This window comes from Stenella coeruleoalba (genome assembly GCF_951394435.1).
Source record: "Stenella coeruleoalba genome assembly, chromosome: 7".
In the NCBI taxonomy this organism is placed as follows: domain Eukaryota; kingdom Metazoa; phylum Chordata; class Mammalia; order Artiodactyla; family Delphinidae; genus Stenella; species Stenella coeruleoalba.
Window position 1 is genome coordinate 66,027,166 of NC_137153.1, and position 21,776 is coordinate 66,048,941.

At 39.4% G+C, this 21,776-nt stretch overlaps 1 protein-coding gene across 9 annotated transcripts in view; it reads right to left on the reverse strand.

Annotated features, from left to right (window-relative positions):
• The window catches only part of KDM4C (lysine demethylase 4C), a 451,309-nt gene that overhangs the window by 58,567 nt on the left and 370,966 nt on the right, over window positions 1-21,776 (reverse strand). For all 9 annotated transcript variants that reach the window (XM_079925522.1, XM_079925523.1, XM_079925525.1 and 6 more), the window contains one exon: window positions 17,691-17,876. In XM_079925522.1, coding sequence (XP_079781648.1) covers window positions 17,691-17,876 — 186 coding nt within the window. The remainder of the gene's footprint in view (window positions 1-17,690; window positions 17,877-21,776) is intronic.

Sequence of the window (21,776 nt, forward strand, 5' to 3'; positions counted from 1 at the left end):
TGGAAGAACCTACAACCAAGATTACTCTATATGGCAAGGATCTCATTCAGATTCGATGGAGAAATCAAAAGCTTTACAGACAAACAAAAGCTAAGAGAATTCAGCACTACCAAACCAGCTCTACAACAAATGCTAAAGGAACTTCTCTAAGTGGGAAACACAAAAGAAGAAAAGGACCTGCAAAAACAAACCCAAAACAATTAAGAAAATGGTCATAGGAACATACATATCGATAATTACCTTAAACATGAACGGAATAAATGCTCCAGCCAAAAGACACAGGCTTGCTGAATGCATACAAAAACAAGACCCATATATATGCTGTCTACAAGAGACCCACTTCAGACCAAGGGACATATACAGACTGAAAGTGAGGGGATGGAAAAAGATATTCCATGCAAATGGAAATCCAAAGAAAGCTGGAGTAGCAATACTCATATCAGATAAAATAGACTTTAAAGAATGTTACAAGGGACAAGGAAGGACACTACATAATGATCAAGGGATCAATCAAAGAAGAAGATATAATAATTATAAATATATATGCACCCAACACAGGAGCACCTCAATACATAAGGCAACTGCTAACAGCTATAAAAGAGGAAATCAACAGTAACAAAATAATAGTGGGGGACTTTAACACCTCACTTACACCAATGGACAGATCATCCAAAGTGAAAATAAGGAAAGAGAAGCTTTAAATGACACAATTGACCAGATAGATTTAATTGATAGTTATAGAATATTCCATCCAAAAACAGAAGATTACACTTTCTTCTCAAGTGCACATTAAACATTCTCCAGGATAGATCACATCTTGGGTCACAAATCAAGCCTCAGTAAATTTAAGAAAACTGAAATCATATCAAGCATCTTTTCTGACCACAACGCTATGAGATTAGAAATGAATTACAGGGAAAAAAGCATACAAAACACAAACACATGGAGGCTAAACTATACGTTACTAAATAACCAAGAGATCACTGAAGAAATCAAAGAGGAAATCAAAAAATACCTAGAGACAGATGACAATGAAAACTTGATGATCCAAAACCTATGGGATGTAGCAAAAGCAGTTCTCAGAGGGAAGTTTATAGCTATATAAGCCTACCTCAAGAAACATCTCAAATAAACAATCTAACCTTACACCTCAAGGAACTAGAGAAAGAAAAACAAACAAAACCCAAACTTAGTAGAAGGAAAGAAATCATAAAGATCAGAGCAGAAGTAAATGAAATAGAAACAAAGAAAACAATAGCAAAGATCAATAAAACTAAAAGCTGATTCTTTGAAAAGATAAAGAACATTGATAAACCATTAGCCAGACTCATCAAGAAAAAGAGGGAGAGAACTCAAATCAATAAAATTAGAAATCAAAGAGGAGAAGTTACAACAGACACCACAGAAATACAAAGCACCCTAAGAAACTACTACAAGCAACTGTATGCCAATAAAATGGACAACCTGGAAGAAATGGACAAATTCTTAGAAAGAGATAACCTTCCAAGACTGAACAAGGAAGAAATAGAAAATATGAACAGACCAATCACAAGTAATGAAATTGAAACTGTGATTAAAAATCTTCCATCAAACAAAAGTCCAGGAACAGATGGCACACAGGTGAATTCTATCAAACATTTAGAGAAGAGCTAACACCCATCCTTCTCAAACTCTTCCAAAAAATTGTGGAGAAGGAACACTGCCAAACACATTCTATGAGGCCACCATCACCCTGATACCAAAACCAGAAAAAGATACTACAAAAAAAGAAAATTACAGAGCAATATCACTGATGAATATAGATGCAAAAATCCTCAACAAAATACTAGCAAACAGAATCCAACAGAACATGAAAAGGATCATACACCATGATCAAGTGGGATTTACCCCAGGGATGCAAGGATTCTTCAATATATGCAAATCAATCAATGTATATACCATATTAACAAACTGAAGAAGAAAAAACATATGATCATCTCAATAGATGCAGAAAAAGCTTTTGACAAAATTCAACACCCATTTATAACAAAAACTCTCCAGAAAGCGGGCACAGAGGGGACTCACCTCAACATAATAAAGGCCATATATGACAAACCCACAGCAAACATCATTCTCAATGGTGAAAAACTGAAAACATTTCCTCTAAGATCAGGAACAAGACAAGGATGTCCACTCTCACCACTATTATTCCACATAGTTTTGGAAGTCCTAGCCACGGCAATCAGGGAAGAAAAAGAAATAAAAGGAATACAATTGGAAAAGAAGAAGTAAAACTGTCACTGTTTGCAGATGACATGATACTATAAATAGAGAATCCTAAAGATGCCACCAGAAAACTACTAGAGCTAATCAATGAATTTGGTAAAGTAGCAGGATACAAAATTAACGCACAGAAATCTCTGGCATTCCTATATACTAATGATGAAAAATCTGAAAGAGAAATTAAGGAAACACTCCCATTTACCACTGCAACAAAAAGAATAAAATACCTAGGAATAAACCTACCCAGGGAGACAAAAGACCTGTATGCAGAAAACTCTAAGACACTGATGAAAGAAATTAAAGATGATACAAACAGATGGAGAGATGTACCATGTTTTTGGATTGGAAGAATCAATATTGTGAAAATGACTATACTACCCAAAGCAATCTACAGATTCAATGCAATCCCCATCAAATTACCAATGGCAGTTTTTACGGAACTAGAACAAAAAATCTTAAAATTTGTATGGAGACACAAAAAACCCCGAACAGCCAAAGCAGTCTTGAGGGAAAAAACCAGAGGTGGAGGAATCAGACTTCCTGACTTCAGACTATACTACAAAACTACAGTAATCAAGACAGTATGGTACTGCCACAAACACAGAAATATAGATCAGTGGAAGAAGATAAAAGCCCAGAGATAAACCCATGCACCTATAGTCAACTAATCTATGACAAAGGAGGCAAGGATATACAATGGAGAAAAGACAGTCTCTCAATAAGTGGTGCTGGGAAAACTGGACAGTTACATGTAAAAGAATGAAATTAGAACACTCCCTAACACAATACACAAACATAAACTCAAAATGGATTAGGGACCTAAATGTAAGACCAGACACTATAAAACTCTTAGAGGAAAACATAGAAAGAACACTCTTTGAAATAAATCACAGCAAGATCTTTTTAGATCCACCTCCTAGACTAATGGAAATAAAAACAAAAAAAAAACAAATGGGACCTAATGAAACTTAAAAGCTTTTGCACCACAAAGGAAACCATAAACAAGACGAAAAGACAACCCTCAGAATGGGAGAAAATATTTGCAAATGAATCAATAGACAAAGGATTAATCTCCAAAATATATAAACAGCTCATGCAGCTCAATATTAAAAAACAACCCAATCCAAAAATGGGCAGAAGACCTAAACAGACATTTCTCCAAAGAAGACATACAAATGGCCAAGATGCACATGAAAAGCTGCTCAACATCACTAATTATTAGAGAAATGCAAATCAAAACTACAATGAGGTATCACCTCACACCAGTTAGAATGGGCATCATCAGAAAATCTACAAACAACAAATGCTGGAGAGGGTGTGCAGAAAAGGGAACCCTCTTGCACTGTTGGTGTTGGGAATGTAAATTGATATAGCCACTATGGAGAACAGTATGGAGGTTCCTTAAAAAACTAAAAATAGAATTACCATATGATCCAGCAATGCCACTACTGGGCATATACCCAGAGAAAACCATAATTCAGAAAGACACATGCACCCCAATGTTTATTGCAGCCCTATTTACAATAGCCAGGTCATGGAAGCAACCTAAATGCCCATCGAGTGATGAATGGATAAAGAAGTTGTGGTACATATATACAATGGAATATTACTCAGCCATAAAAAGGAACGAAATTGAGTCACTTGTTGAGACGTCGATGGATCTAGAGACTGTCATACAGAGTGAAGTAAGTCAGAAAGAGAAAAACAAATATCGTATATTAACGCATATATGTGGAACCTAGAAAAATGGTACAGATGAACCGGTTTGCAGGGCAGAAATTGAGATACAGATGTAGAGAACAAACGTATGGACACCAAGGGGGGAAAGCAGCAGGGGGTGAAGTTGGTGGTGTGATGAACTGGGAGATTGGGATTGACATGTATACACTGACGTGTATAAAATGGATGACTAATAAGAACCTGTTGTATAAAAAAATAATAATAATAGATAACTAATAAGAACCGGCTGTATAAAAAAAAGTTACAATGGTCATAGTAATATTTTGAGATCTCTCTTACAATGGTAATGTGATTTCTATTGTGGACAGAGTCACAGGAACTGCTAATGCCACCTTTGCTTATGCTCAAAACTGACAGAACTGTTAAATTCTAGCTGGAATTTAGAAAGAAAATTGCTATTTTTTCCCTCATGCTCTAACAGACAAATTTTTCTTGATACTAAATTGTTAAAAAGATTTTATCACCAGGAACATTTAAAGGAACAGCACTCAACCTTGTAACAACAGTCTTTGTAAAAATCACAACAATGTTATTTACGTCTGGTGCTTGTACATACTGTCAATAAATGGACATAGTAATGAAATGAAACTCAATGAAGGCACCTCTGTGAAGGGTGAAGTTATAGAGGCTAAAGTGGGTAATGTTGGGGTGACCTAAACTGAAACAGGAATCTAACTCAAGCACTGAGATTGGAATATGTACTGTATCCTCAAATATCATTTCTGCCCAGTGACTTTTTGACAGAGAACAGAGAGGAGTTTAGTTCAAACTTGACCTCTAAAGTGAGGGCTCAGAGAGGAGTTCTGTGTGGTAGAGGAAGGAATATTTCTATGCTCTGCAAGATGTGTCTTCTCTTATTGGACGTGTGAAGGCTGATGTGCATTCATACCCTGAAGGAGAATCACCCACCATCTGATGAGATGAGTCATGGGTAGAGATGTCATCTTAGGAAAATCCCTGAGTGGATTCTCCATCTGTAATAATGATGTTAATAAAGGGTGCAAATCCAAATACGATAGTATAGGTAGAGGCTCACAGGTACATCCATCATTCATTCAGCAAGGCTGGAGAGTTGAAGGAAAAAGCTAAGCAACTTATCCAGTGAACAGGCCAAAAAGCACATTTCCATGTATATCCAATAACCCTTTTGCCTTCTCACCTTTATTATTTCTCCGTAATTTCTATGAATTAATAAACTGAGATATTATTGTATTTTTTTCAAGGTATCCATTTTATTAAAAAATCCTAGAGGTATTAGAGTGAATAAATTAATACAAACTATTATTCTTTTACCAAACTTATGCAGCAAAAATCACTCATCTAAATTTGCTTTGTAATAACGAAAGCTTTCTTTATAAAATTACGAGAGCTAGGTAAAAATGTTTTACCCAGAAAAACCTAAACCCCTGGGGCTTCATGAAGAAACAATTGCTCTTAGAGCACAAATGCACATGCAGGCTCATAAAAATGTCACAAGTATTTAATTTTCGACATGTCTGTTTGTTCACGTGTACTTGATTTCTTGTGGGTTTTTAAGTACAAACATATAATACAGTGGGAAATGGTGGTAAGCAGTTTCCCAGCAGATTTAAGGTCTTTTTCAATGTAACGCCTATACAAGTATAACTAACAGGCTGCAGAAGATACTGAGAAGAAAAAAAATGAATTCTTTTCCATGTGAGTTATTAGCTCACGTCAGAGGTGGTTGGTCTTATTCAGGAGCTAAGTGAAGGGGACTGGGATGGGAGAAGCATCTTCAGATGCTTCACTGTGTTAATGTAGGAAACTCTCAACAGGTAGGCACCACCTGCTTTCTATTCTGAATAGTTTTCAGCAAACATACTTCATAAAGAGCAGACAGGAAAAACCTGATGTGAGCTCCTGCTAACTCATTTCCAATCTCATTACTTGTAAGAGAACATGTGAGTCCCTGGATGCCTGGCACTAGAAGCTCTGCTTTGGACTTTTATATTTCAGATGCCCTTCAGGCCTCTTGGGTAGTAACAGTAAAATGGGGGCGGGGACCCTATAGATTCAACAAAATCTCAATCATTCACACCAGTTGTGTGTGTGTTTAGAAATCAACAAGCCGAGTTTTTAATTTATGTAAAAATGCAAAGAACCTAAAATATACAAACAATGCTGGAATGAATTACAATTTAGGGGAAATGAGGAGGAAAAGCATTCATTCATTCATTTATAAGGTAATGCAATTTTTAAAAATTGCCTCAGATGGGACATTTTCAACAGAGAGAAGCAAGGGACATGGGGCATTACTATATGGTATTCCTACCCATAAGGATTTTTGAATCTCAATTACAGCAGGTGAATGGGTTAAAAATAGCTAAAATAGATGCAAAGATTTTCTTAACAAGGTGGCCCAAAGCTAAACAGACTAATTAAAGGACTTAACAGTTTTTCTGTGTCACCAAGAAGGAAGCCCAGGTAAATAATAAAACCGTGTAAACTAATTCAAGGCATGGTCTCAAACTGGAAAAGTGAAGCCAAATCAGCACCATCTAAATGACACACCATGTGCTCTGACTTTGAAGAAAGGGAGGTTCTGTAACTTTAATGACTACTGAACCTCTCTGAAGTTCCTTTTCATCATCTGTAAAATGGATACAATTAGAACACCTGCAACAGAGGGTTACTAAGTGGACCAAATGAGACAATGTACTATTGGGTTGGCCAAAATGTTCCTTCGGTTTTTAAGTAAAAATAAAAGACACATTTTTTCATTTTCACCAAGAACTTTATTGAACAATGTATTCACCATTTTGTTCCACTATCTTCCACCATTTTCCAGGCAGCTTCATAATTCCACCTTCCCAACACTTTTTATCTTTTTGAGCAAATAACTGTTCCAGGCACCTTTTACAGTCTTCCAGGGAACTGAAATTTTTTCCATTAAGAGAATTTTGTGAAGACTGAAATAAATGGAAATCCGAAGGTGCAAAGTCTGGTGAATACGGCAGACGAATCAGAACTTCCCAGCCAAGCTGTAATAGTTTTTGCCTGGTCATCAAAGAAACATGCAGGCTTGCGCTATTCTGATGAAAGATTATGTGTTTTCTGTTGACTAATTTTGGATGCTTTTCGTGGAGTGCTGCTTTCAGCTGGTCTAATTGGGAGCAGTACTTGTTGTAATTAATCGTTTGGTTTTCAGGAATGAGCTCATAATAGAGGACTCCCTTCCAATCCCACCATATACACAACATCACCTTCTCTGGATAAAGACAGGCCTTTGGTGTAGTTGGTGGTGGTTCATTTCACTTGCCCCACGATCTCTTCCATTCCACATTATTGTACAGTATCCAGTTTTGATCACCCGTCACAATTTGTTTTAAAAACAGAATGTTTTTGTTACGTTAAAGTAGAGAATCACAGGCGGAAATACAGTCAAGAAGGTTCTTTTGCTTAACTTATGTGGAACCCAAACATCAAAACAATGAACAGAACCAAGCTGGTGCAAATGATTTTCAATGCTTGAGTTGGATATTTTGAGTATGTTGGCTATCTCCCGCGTAGTATAACGTTGATTGTTCTCAATTAATGCCTCGATTTGATCGCTATCAACTTCAACTGGTCTACCCAACCGTGGAGCATCACCCAGTGAGAAATCTCCAGCACGAAACCTCTCAAACCACTTCTGACACGTTTGATCAGTCACAGAACCTTCTCCATAGACTGCACAAATCTTTTTTTGCATTTCAGTTGCGTTTTTACCTTTCGTGAAATAATAAAGCATAATATGCCAAAAATGTTGCTTTTTTCCTTCCATCTTCAATATTAAAATGGCTGCACAAAAATTCACCAATTTTGATAAGTTTTTTTTAAATGTACGCTGATACGATAGCTGTCACAATACAATCTAACAAAATTGTTTCAAATGAAGTTAAAGACAACTAAGTGCTACTAGAGGCATCTTAAGGAAAAAACTGAACGAACCTTTTTTGGCCAACCCAATACTTATGAAAGCATTCAATAAACTTTAAAAGGCACTAAACCAATATTAGCTATTATTAATTTACCTCATCTACCTTGATATGCTGCTCTCAACAAAAGCGGGAAGTCACCTTGAACAGGAGAGAAAATCAGGGTGGGACAGGCAATTCTGATTCTACAAAGGCACACTACTTACATGAGCATCAGAGAGAAAGAGGGGAGGGAGAGGTAGAGAGAGACAGAGAGATAGAGATTGAGAATGAACAAGTGCAAGCTTCCTAAGCTTCGTTTGAAATTTCAGGAGAAACAGCCAAAGGAGCAGTGGCAGAGAAGTCAACCAAAAGCTTTCTACTGCCCATCACAACAACAGCAGAACAGTGCAGATTCTGCCTCACTGGCTCACCAATGTTAATCAAAGAGGACAAATCCACAGTCTTTAACGTCCACTATTAAGCAAGCAAGCCTAATATCCATCTGTCAGTCTATCAAGTGTTAATTAAATGCATCTATGTGCCCAGAACTGTGCTTGAAAGACAGCTGTGTGGGGTTCCAGTGGAGGCAGGAAGGGCAGGGGAAGGACTGAGCGGCTCTGGAGCAGCCCCTCCTTTCCAGCCCCATGCCTTGTAGCCCTCCTTTTAATCTCTCTGGGCTCTGCAGCCTTGACAAAAGTTACTTCTTTGCATCTATTAAGGATGCTCTTCTTTTCTCAAAATACATGATAAAGATACATGACAACACACTTTAAGGTAGAGTTAAAAGTTGTTTAATATATAAGGGTTTGCAAATTTTTAATTTTCTTCTAATTCCTGAGAAATATATGAGAAAAGGGGGACAAAATTAACTAAAAGGCCTACCTAATTCTCAAGGAAGGACAAACGAAATGGAAAATAACCCATGAGCGTATCCGATGCCCACAAAGAAGAGGGATTTCACTTCTCCCTCCCTCCTACCCCAAGAAAAAGCTTCTGAGTGACAGGTCAGCCCAGTAATGGCTGAAAGAAAAATTAAAAGAATGTTTCATTGAAAGATGTAGAAACCGGAATTTCTTATGTTCCTTCAGATACTACTCCATAATTTCACTGACCCACTATACCCAGTGTGGGACAAGAAGACAGGGAGGATGCATGAAACTTCACGGTGAAAACAAGCCAACTTCAGATAAGGAATGGTCAAGAAACCATCCCTTTTATACCCGGAAAGAAGTATTTATTTACACGTGAGAAATGTGTCAGAGCCCAAGATGGCTACCAACACTCTGTGGAAAGGGGGGAAGTAGCCCCAGGCTGCCTGGCTTCCTGCCAAGAGACCTCAAGAGGCCTTTCTAGTTAATTCAGAGTTTTATATATCATGTTTGCTGAAAGTGGACACAGAACATAGACCTAGACTTTTAGATAGAAACCTTGGAACTTACCTCATTTAAGTATCTTTTCTATTGCTTGCAGTTAATAGTCTCATAAAATTATACTCTCATTACATTTTGTCAGTATCTATGGATTTCATTACGACCATGGCACCTAATTACTGTTTTTTAAATGAAGGAATTGAATATCTGCCTCTTATGCTTTACAAGATGTTGGAATGTCAAATACCCTTTGCTGTTGAGGCACATTCCATTTGTATTTCTCTACTGTATCCATGGTGCTTGACTGTAATACCAATGTTAAAATACGGGATTTAGTATCACTACTTAATTTTCGTAACAAGCTATCAGACAATAACGCAAGCCTTAATTACTTTTTTTAAAAAGGTGTATCAATTTCTGAAAAGCTTAAAATTTCCTGGGAACTGAGAAATATTAATTCTGTGAAAAACTGAGCAAGTGTTTCACATAGAAACACATCTTACCTATGCTAAAAAACGTAGCCACATAAGTGGTTGTTAGAGTGGAAGACTTGATTTTCCTCAGTACATGTGGTCCTTGAAGTTGCCAAGTATCAACCGTCCCATGTAACCATTCCTTCCTGCAGTTGGCCCCTCTGCGGTAGGTCTGCTGACTGGTCCCTGGTTCCATGATGCACTTCGGGGCAGGGAGTGGGAATAACAGGGCCAAGCAGGAAATACAACACTGACAAGTTTCTCCTGGGGCTTCTGATGAGTCTGCTTTAGTGATAAAAACCAAACACCTGTACCAAGATGCAGATTTTTTCCATGAAATTTTCTTGTTTAAATTGGGATCAATCTGCAGTTTTACAAAGGCTGAAAAAAGTTCAGGCAAAATTCTCCTTCCTATAAAGCTACCTTATTCTGCATTTTGAGAGACAGGAAGACAGCCAAGGCTGTCGAACAAGAGAGCTCCTGGAAATCAAGGCTCCAAAGAGGGTGATTGCTAACACTCACGTCAAAAACACTTAAGGCCTCAGTAGCCAACATGGCTTCAGAGTTATTTCAGGGGCTCTTCAGGCCCTTAGGAGCAAGTGCTGTCTATTTGCAAAATAAACAAGGCGTCCCACACAGCCTATGTCCTAACATTTTTCAAATGCATTTGGATATTTCCGGGAAGCATTTGAAATAATGTTTTTTTACCCAACCAGATTAAAGGATAAAGGCTAAGAAATCAGGGTCTAGAGAAATGCTGTACTTAAAGGCAGAGATATTGTTCTGAGCCCCTGGAAACCCACTCTGCTTTCTGCCCCCAGATGAGGATGTGTCTTTGCTGACCAGAAGTCTGATTCCAGAGCCAGTTGCTTGCAAATTTTTCCTTAAATGGAAAGACCCAGACTGTTAACAGTACATTCTTCCAGAATGGGAATGTAAACCCTTCATATAGAGCAACTATTGACATATGCTAGCAAAATACAGTTTTGATTCAGACCCAGCAGCAGCCAACCCCATGCAGATACTGCCACAACTGGGTAGCCCACTAGGGAACAGTGTGCAGGAGAGGTGGCATACCAAGGCATTTGGCCTTTCTCTGCCTGCATGGTCTCCCCATTCTCATTAGTTTCTGTATCCTTGACTGAATTAAAATTGGAATCTGCAATGGAGGCATCTGTTATCTCTTCCCACAAGTTCAAAAATTCCTTGAAACACTTTAATTAGCATCAGAAATGGGTCTGGAATCTCTGCAGTTGGTGTCTGAGCTGGGACTGGCACAAAGACCCTTACCAAGTGGCCAGACTTTGAAAAGGAGCTGGAAAATGGGGAGGGACAGAAGGGTAATCTAAAGATGGCTCAACGGAGACAAAAAGCCTCTGGCCTAGGACCATGAGGTCACTGCAGGGAGCTTGTGGGGAGAGCGTCAGTGTCAGTAGAACTTTTCCTCTATGCCCCACAGCCAGGCCCAGCAGAAGGTAGGATGGCCCTCAGAGAGATTCCCTGGGTCTCTCTAACTACACTAGCTATGAAGGCAATAACAATGGGACTCCAGGGACCGAGGATGTGCTACAGATTCTCTGAAGCCCTTGTTCTACTGACTGGAAGCCTGGGGGAGAAAAGCTCCATGATCATTGGCCTCGCCCTTCCCCTGGAAATGTCTATAGAAGGAGGAGCAGGAAATTCAAATGAGGGTTATTAATAGAGTACAGAAGTCTGAAGTGGGATGTATTTAATTTTCTTGATATAATTAAGAAAAACACTGTCTTCACTGGTTCTACCTGACAGAGTGAACAAGGGAAAAATGGGCTGCAATTGTAAATATTCTAAAATGTCTGTGTTAAATATTTCTCCTCCCAGGCAAATCTGGCCTTAACTTTCTTTTTTTTTTTTTTTGCGGTACGCGGGCCTCTCAATGTTGTGGCCTCTCCCTTTGCGGAGCACAGGCTCCAGACGCGCAGGCTCAATGGCCACGGCTCACAGGCCCAGCTGCTCCGCGGCATGTGGGATCTTCCCGGACCGGGACACAAACCCGTGTCCCCTACATCGGCAGGCGGACTCTCAACCACTGCACCACCAGGGAAGCCCTGGCCTTAACTTTCTGTCATCTAGGATACATGGATTGAGATCTCAACAAAACACTCCTACTGATAAAAGTGTAAGGGATTTCTTTTTTCAAATGTATGTATGATTTAGAAAGATTGATCAGATTCATCCTTGAATCACCGTATTGTTTGTTTGTTTGTTTGAACCCTTGCTAAGAACTTTTTACTCCAGACATTTGCTTTGGTCAGAATTCTCTCTGCTTTTCAATAACAGTACAAATTCAGAAGGGCATTTCAAAAATAATTTACACACAAGAAACAAATCATATACAAATACCAGATTATTATGCGCAAGTCTAAGAAGAGCTTGTTATCTGGTCATAGCAAACTTTACTGACTGAACAGAAAGGGAGTTAGCAATATCCAAATTGTTATAGGAAAAACAACCACCACCAAACACTGTCAGTTAAACACAAAGACATGCAGATCTCAGGGGCAGGAAGAGGACTGTGGAAGTGGCACCATTCAGATCATTGCTAGATGAGTGTTAGCTAAATCCTGGTTCTCTTTCTTAAAAGCAGGGAAGAGAAACTAGAAGGGGACAGAGTCAAGCCATGGAATGGAGCTCCAAACGAAAGGAGGGAAAAGAAAAAGAAAAGAAAAAACACTGATGGATTCAAACTACAGTTTGAATCAAGAGACAACTGGATAACTGAGAACTGATCACAAGTGAGAGTTTAGTTTGCTTTCAGTGTGGCATTCCGATGCCAGCGAGTTTGCCTGGCTCCGACAGGGTCAACACGTCAACTCAAACTCTCAGCAAACTCGAACTCTATCTGTTTAGAACCAGCACAAATGTTACCTCCTCTGTGAATTCTACCTGGCTGCCCCCGATAGAATTAGTGACTTCCTTCCAAGCACTCCCAAAACATTTTATTCATATCTTTATTTAGCCTACCTTATTATGGAATAGAGCATGGCAGCTAAGAGCCTGGTTCTGTGTCACAGTGCCTGGTTTTGAAACCACATGGTCAAAGTGTGACAGAAGCACCAAGAAGAAAATTACAGTCAACTGGTACCTGTTGGATCTCTAAAAGGCTAGAACCCATAATGATGCTCAAAATGGTCAGTGGGGATTTATAGTGGGAATGAGTATTTGGGGTCTCTCCCTATCAATCCATAATCAACCTGAAACACTGCAGACCCTTTTTATAATTAATGAATTCATATAAAAGTGTTACTGATTTCTTAATGGTTTTTATTTTTTTGGTCACTTGGTGTTTTCTCAATAACTGATACTGAAAGTACAATACACTATACAATATTCTAGGGTTTAGAATTTAGGGGCCTTGATCGTCCATTGCTCCACATGCTGGCAAGGTGATAGTTGTTTCTGCACACCAAGGAAAGGTTTTATTGTTAGTGATGATAGGTATCCTCACCCCATTACCACCCAAAGGTTAGTTATGTAAGCATAGATTAACCAGAAGAGCTGCCTTGCTATAAGCCCTTCACCAGATCCTGGGCAATGCGGGTGTCCCTCCTGTCCTGAGCCACGCATAGTGCCAGCAGGGAAGGAGTTGTGCTAAAGCTTGTCTGGGCAGCTGGCCTGAAGACACAGGTGGGGAAAGAAGTCAGTAAGTGCTGAGCAAGAACTCAAGTTCTATTACAAAGATGAGTGCTAGAACAGAACATGAAGGCAAGCTAAAGGGGCAGAATAACAAGAGAAACTTTCAGAGTGGGTGGGGGGAGGGGGGCATACAGAAGCCAACATGACCACTACTTTCCATTGCCCACACCAAGAACACTGCCTGGAAATAAGGTGCCCATGTAAAATATCTAACACACACACGACATAAAAGATGCTCAATAAACACTAGCTCTCTTCTGTCCACTAAGCTCATTCCCTAGCATTAGCGAGTTATTTCAACAAATTTATACCAAGCAGCTTCTATGGAAGGCTGAGTACTAGTTTAAAAGACAAAACACTGGTTAAGTTAGTTAATATAATGATCTAGTTAAAATAATAGAAAAAAAATTGAAGAAAAGGTACACAAAACAGCAGGAAAAAAATTGACCACTAAGATGTTTACTTCAAGTTCTTCCTCTTTTTTGAATAGGTGTCTGTCTCCCTGCTAATAGCCACAACTTAGAAAATTATAAAGGAAATAAATTTCTCAAATGTCTTTGATAGGAGAGAGTATTAAGATGAAAATGATGTACCTTGTATAAGATTCTATATTAGATAAGCCTTGTTCCTTACAGTGTATTAATGCATAAACTACAAGTGATTCTGGAGCTCCAACATTGCATATATGGAACAAACACTATAAATCTAATATGAAGGTTTATTGAAGTAATTTGCTTGAAAAAGAAATCTGTGCATTCCATCTTCCTCAGTTCTGTTGCCCTTCGTTATTCAGGCATCTCTTCCATTGGACACCTCTCTAGTTTACTCAGGTGTGAGGAGATGGCCCAGTTGTGGCTATACTTTGCAGGAAGTATATAATTTATGAGCAGCTCATTGTTTGCTCTGGAGAAGAAATGTTTTCAAGGCTCCCAGATTCAAAACCATTTTACTATTTATTGTGTTCTCCGTCTTTTCCTTATAAACGTCTGTGCAACATGCACGTAAGTGGGTTAGGAATACATCCAATGGAACCTTCAGAAATAGAGCCAGAAAAGAGGTCACAGTGGCTCATGGCAAAGGATGGTCAAGTACCACAACACTACACACCTAAACACATGTGCACACATACATGCACACATGAATAAAACCTCATATTTGAAAGAAAGTAAGGTGCCAGTCAAAAAATATGTTTGACAAAAACACTGAAAACCGCGAACTAAAATTTAGATTAACAAGGATTAGCTGAACACTTTCTGTAATATGCTCCTTTCTACTTTAAGAATTTGAAAGCTACCTATTTTTCCAAATGCTATCATTCTAATTACAGAGTATGATTACTGTCTACTGGAAAAGTGCATTATAATAAATCAGACAAAATTTTTATACCATTATCCAGAATGACTTTACACCCAAAGCTCAACAACACTGAATAAGCTAGTATATTTTAAATAATTTATGGCAATTAAAGGAGTAGAATTTACTTTAAAATGGTCCTTTTGGATGCAAAAAAGCAAATAATGGAAGAAGCAAAAAAAAGGGAAACAAAAACTCTAAAGTAAGTATAAATGGAATACTGAAGTAACTGTAGCTTTATACTTCATTTCACCTAAATTGTACAGGCATCCTCTACTCTCTAAAATGCCTGTGTTGGCTCGCCAAGTTAGCCTGAAATTTATCTCAGAGTTTTTTCCACTATGATTCAGTGATTACCCATTACTCCCAAACAATCAAGGCATGGTTAAGAACATAGACAAACTATACTTCCGACTCTTGGGAGTGTGTCCCCTGGCACTCATAGTTTACACAAAGAGAGATACCTGAGTGAAGTTCAATTTTTTTATGCTTGAAAAAGGAAAGGACACTTAACACAGTAAGGGTAATCACAATGCTCTTAGCCAAAGTTGCCAGATTCTATGAATTCCCTCTAGTTAGCTGTCAAACATTTTGGGGAGGAATCTATACTTGAAGTCTAATTGAAGAATAATGGATAAGTATTAGCTAACAGGAATGTATTTTAGAAATCCAGTGTTCATAATGCTTCCCCCTAGAGAGCTTTGCAAAAGCAATTTACGATCACTAAAATGTTTTCCTCATAAGGAAAACCTGCCACATGTAATGTAAATTATATGATCTTTTCCCTACCCTTTACAAAGTATACCAAGCTTAAAGTAATCTGTAGGGGAGAGCAGTTTCTAAATCACCTCAAAGTCAAATATTTTCCTTTTCTTCATCATTTATGAAACACATTGGTAACACAGACCTGACTGAGCCACACATCAGAGTTAAGAGGAATGAGGTCCTGATTGAACACCTGGATCTCTTTAATAGCAACTTCAATATAATCATCAGTAACCACAGAGCTCTGGAATATTAAAAGGGGAATGTATGATCCCAAGCAAAGCTTTAGATGAACACCTCTAGCACCACTGGGGGTTTGGGGTTTGGAATTCAACAAATAGTAGAGTAGGGGCTGAAAAGACATTTACATTCCAGCACCTGTCGCTCATTAACTGAATCTATTTGGGCAAAAAACTGAACCTCTCTGAACTTGAGCTTCTTATCCTTGAAGCAGGGATAATATTACTCATGTGGCCCAGTTCATGTAGGATTGTAGCAGCAACAGCAGCAGAAGTGGCAAAACGAGAAAGCAGTAGTACAACTTTCATTTTCTGAGGGCTTACAGTGTCCGGTGGATTGAAAACCACATGGTAAGGTAGGCATGCCATTGTAGACAAGGAAGCTGAGACTCAGAGAGAAGAACTTGCACAAGACTGCACATGTGTTACTGGCAGAATCTAAGTGTGAACACCAACAACTCTGACTCCAGAGGCCATGACCCGGTTCACATCTCAAAATGTATTCACATGTGTCATCTAATGAGGTAATGCTAGTGACTTCACTGTAAATGGCAAAGCGCCACATAATGCAATGTGTTATTAGTGTAATTTTTTTAAGCTGCTGAAGTGTTTTCTGCTGAGTACATATACTATTCTTAGCAAGAGCCCATCAACTCAAGAAACTAAGGAAAAAGCACGAATGAATATGTAACTTGAGACCTAAAACCATGGAAAAGTAAGGAAAATGACTTTAAAATAGATGTGACAGTTGGTGATGTCATTTTCTACATTTGCACATTCGCATGCATCCACACAGAGTTCCAACCCACAAACATCAAGCATCTCTCAAGACACCAATGGAAGTTGCCAGAATCATCAAAAAGCCGAGAGATCTGGTGTGTATGCGTCATGGCTCCCCAAGCCCATACCGACGACTTGGCAGGCTGCTCACAGGACGTGATTAGAGACATGGGACAAGCATGTTAGTCTGCAAATACTCTGTGGCCAAGCTTCCCAGGGATAACAAGGGGCAGCACGTTAGCAAAGCTGAGGGTCGACAGGATGCTTTAGAGTCCTCACTGGCAGCCAAAAACAACGATGGTGAACAAGAAAGCTAACAAAGGCATAGCAACTACCTCTGTACTGTCTTAATCATTCTAAGCCTTTGAAACAGAGGAAAGACTCCATTCACCAAGGACAGGTAAACGGAATTACAATTAAATTCACATGTTAGTTAGTTGCAAACGCTCTTTTCCGAGAAATAGGTTCAGTCCTGAGTGAAATGGAAAAGGCAGAAAACGCTGCCCTCTGAACTTCTCTTCTGCATTTCTGCTTTTCTGAGCTTGTCCTCACTCCTCCCGGCCTCTATGCTGCCCCTAACTTATCCCATCTCAGACAGCAAGTCCCCAAACATTTGTGATCACCCTCTCCCTCCCATTACTGTGTTGCTGCTCTTTGTTTTCTCTAGAAGGGATTAAATAAACCCCTAAGGCAGAGTGTACAGGTGTCTGGATTAAACACTGCAGGATCTCAGAAGACGCTTTCACATCAGTCTCTTCCCAGAAACGCTCTCCCCCTCATCCCAGAGATGTGCAGGACACAACCTGTACAAGCATACTCAGCAGCCCTGTAGACAAACCCCAAACCAGAACAGGCATAAAGAGTTTTATCCATTCATCTGTTCATTCACTCATTCAACTCAATAAATATTTATTGCATCTAGCATGTGCCAGACACTGATGGGTCTTGGGCAAATACTAGTAAATAATAATGTATAATACCTGCCCTCAAGAAACTCACAGTCTAGACACATCATCAATGAGTAACATTACAGAGTAGAACATGCTAGCCCTGGGAGGTGTGCAGGAAGGGATTCATATGCAGTCTTGGCATCGGTAAAGGGAGAGCAGGCCTTACCACATTTGGGTTGACTTTATGTCGAAAGCACGTGATGTTCACCACATACGGCCAATCGTCAGGCTCCATCAGCACCCCAGCAGCATGAGCACACGTGACGTGGAATGAGGCTGGGCATCGGCCATAGGAACACTGGATGCAGGCTCCAGAGACCTTCTTAACCCGGTGCCTGCAGAACATGCATTTCTGGAGGGTTAAAACAAAGAAGAGCATCAATTCAAACTCGGTTAACTCAGCCAATTTCCACACTTCACAGCATAATAGCTATTAGAGAGTAAAAAAACTGATTACATCAACAAGGCCTGACCTCCAGGGCCCCTAATGGTGAGAGTGACTGTGACAACATAAGCTGCGTACCTTCAAGGAAACACACAGCTACAGCCGCATACTACCAGACACATGCTGAAATACTCCTTGTGGTAAGGAAAGCCAAGCCCTTTTGCACATGCTTCTCCAGGCACAGAGCTGAGGAAGAGGCCCCCGGGTGCTCCTGTAAATCACCCATGAATGCTGAAGCTTCTTCTCTTTTACCTTCTGCATGCTAGGCCTTTCTGTACATCAAGAGATAGACTATGGGTTTGACAGACAGGCACATACTCTCCTAAGTTAGACGAGGTCTTCAGAAATACCCAAAGAGGGGCTTCCCTGGTGGCGCAGTGGTTGAGAGTCCGCCTGCCGATGCAGGGGACACAGGTTCATTCCCTGATCCGGGAGGATCCCACGTGCCGCGGAGCGGCTGGGACCGTGAGCCATGGCCGCTGAGCCTGCGCGTCTGGAGCCTGTACTCCGCAACCGGTGAGGCCACAACAGTGAGAGGCCCGCGTACCGCAAAAAAAAAAAAAAAAACCCAAAGAGCACACAGCTGGGCTCACGTTTCCATTTACAAAGAAACGTAAAGTGTTAAATGGTCCAATGTGGAAACTGCAGGCTCAAGTGTTTAATAATCCAAATCTGAACCCTTCATGACTGAAACAAAAATATGCCTCCCAAAGTGAGGAAATGGAAAATCACCCCAAAGGGCATAATTTTGTTGAATATCTATAGCTGACTATGCCTGGGGAAGAAAGAATGGAAATAAAAACTGCAATAATAATTACCACAATATGAAAGTTAAACTGCATACAATTAGCCCTAAACATTATCAGTACATTTGTTATGAGAGATGGGAAAAAATCAAACAGCTTCACTAAATGCAAGATTTGTGAACTAATACTTGAAGGTTAGGAAAAAAATAGTTGTAGAACAACACAGGGTCAGGTTCAGAAAGCAGAAGAAACAGAGTGATCAAAAAGCTCAACTTTTCATTCCTAAGGATAAAGTAAGTCTGCAGTCTGATCAAATGATGATGCAAATATTCTTCTTTTATAGGTACATTTTCCTTCCTGGGACAAAAAAGGTACTTATACTCAATGCCTTTTGAGGACTGTAATGTTTTATCAACAGACCTGTAAGAATCAATGTGGACACAACTTCTAACTCTTCTTTGCCCTCACATCTGATCAGCATCTTCAGTCTGCACCTTAATAGATTCTGCACCTTAATCTTACTCTGATCTCACCTACCCATCTATACCAACTTTCACCATCTCTGTCCATGTTGTCTTGCCCAGTGTAGTAGTGGCCTCCTAACCAGTCTTGCAGTCTTTTATTTCATGCCATTTTGATTCACTTTCCCATAGAACTGAAAAAAGACCCATTACAATACGAACAAAAGCATTATTTAACATCTTGATATCTCTTTGGCAATTCTTGGTATCAGTTTCAATACATTCCTGGTAATTCTTGGTTTACCAGTATCTTTTTGTCAATTCCAACCATTTGAAATATGATGACAGATATAATAGAAAGACCTCATATCAGGAACCCCAGGCATAATCAGATAATCTTTTAAGAGCCTAATCACACCACAAAGAGGTCAGTGTTTGAATAAGTTCAGATATTGACAGATGTATGAAAGGAGAAATTGTTTCCTATTTTACCAATTAAATAGGATTAAGAGTAAGAAAGAGTACTATGACTTAGCTAATTAATGAACTGGTAACTCCCAGCCTCTTCTACCATTAACTTCCTCAATAAACAGAAGTTCTCCAGAAAGAGGGAAGGAGACAGAGAGAATACATTTAAGCCTACTAATAACTCACTCCTTGGAATCTAGTAAGGGAAGTGCCTCCTTTCCCAGGAAGACCAGAGGTAGCCATTTCTAAGGATAAAGCCAGTATCCTTAGAAAGTCAACCTGAAGACTCTTGTAATGCAATGCTTTGGAAGATGTTTATTCACAGAGTTGAGAAGTTTGGCTTAAACATCTAATAGGTTCTTGCAGAGATGGAGAACTCCACAAAACTTAGTAGGGGAGCCATTCCGTATGCTGTATTACAGTCTACATAGTACTTCCAAACCCCAGTTTCACTTGCTTGCTACTAAACCAATAGTTCTCTACCCTGGCTAAAGCAACTATGGCAATTTAACACCTATACTGCTGGGCTACGGAATTTAATTCAATAGGGCAAAGATTAGGACATATAAGCCACTTCCTAGAATGTTACAATAGAATTAAGTACTAGGAAAAAAGTAAAAACAAAATGCTATACGAAACTAGAATGACCAGTGCAATCAGGTATGCTTGGGGGTAACATAGGGAAGAAGGCTTTAAAGAAATGTAATGAACTGACTGGATTAAGATGGTGGCCTCAGCCCCTGCTACAAATCCACCAGCCCCAAACCCTAAATAAAGAGAGATAGGAAAAATAATGAAACCATAACAGCACTGACTAACAAAAAAGAGAGCACTTAATTTCAGGGAGGAGAGCCCCAGCAACAAACTATTAGTAGGTTTCTCTGAGGAGGCAGTTCTGGCAAGGCCAATGTCAAGAGTGGAAGCAAATAATTAAAAGACAAGGGACCCACTGTCAGGCCAGCCCCATGGCCCACCTGCCCCCACTCTTCATCAGCAGGTGAAGTAATCTGATCCGATCTGAATCCGAGTCCTGTGACCTGACCTATCATTTGCCAATAAGACAGGTGAATTCTCGTTTGGGCTAAGGAAAAAAATAGTACACCCAAGATAAAATACAATCATATACTTTAAAAATCACAAACACTTGAAGGAAAACAATGCCATGAACAAGAGATACTATAATTAATAAATAGAAGAATAGCTGGCCTAAGGAATCAGGTAAGGGGAAACAGAAGACGAGTTTAAAAGAGATGCAGCACGTGTTATGATAGAGATTCCCAAACAGATCCCATCAATTGAAAAACACAAACAGTAACAACCACCAGTTCTAAAATTAAAAATATTATTGCAAAGAAAAAAAAATTAAGATGTGCTGAATTCTGAAAAGGATCCCACTGAAGATCAAATTAGCAACTGGAAGATGGAGCCCAGAGATTGTACAGAACACAGAAGATCAAAAAAGAAGGAAAATGGAACACAAATGCTAAGCAGTATTGAAAAGAGATCCAGATGTTCTATTATCTCTCTAAAAGGCATTCTAGGGCTTCCCTGGTGGCGCAGTGGTTGAGAGTCCACCTGCCGATGCAGGGGACACGGGTTCGTGCCCTGGTCCGGGAAGATCCCACATGCCGCGGAGCGGCTGGGCCCGTGAGCCATGGCCGCTGAGCCTGCGCGTCCGGAGCCTGTGCTCCTAAATGGGAGAGGCAACGGCAGTGAGAGGCCCGTGTACTGAAAAAAAAAAAAAAAAAAAAGGGCATTCTAGATGAATAGAAAAAGAGAAAATAACAGAAATTTTCCAGACCTGAAAAAGGCCCAACACATCTTAGATACATGTTATATTTCCAAATAAAAAGAGAAAATCCCAAAATCTTCCAAAGAATAAAAGAGAAAAATCAGATTACTGTCAGATCTCTAATCTGCAACAGTGGGTGCTAAAAGACAATGAAACAGTCTTCCAATTTATAGAGGAAAATTAAATTTGGTCTACATCCAGCCTAATTTTCATTCAAATGTGAGAGCAAACATAAAGATTATTTTTTCTTTTTCACATTCAAGGATCAGAAGTATGCAATGAAGAAGTAAAGAGTAACCAAAATGCTAAATATGTGGATAAATCTAAATGAATATGGACT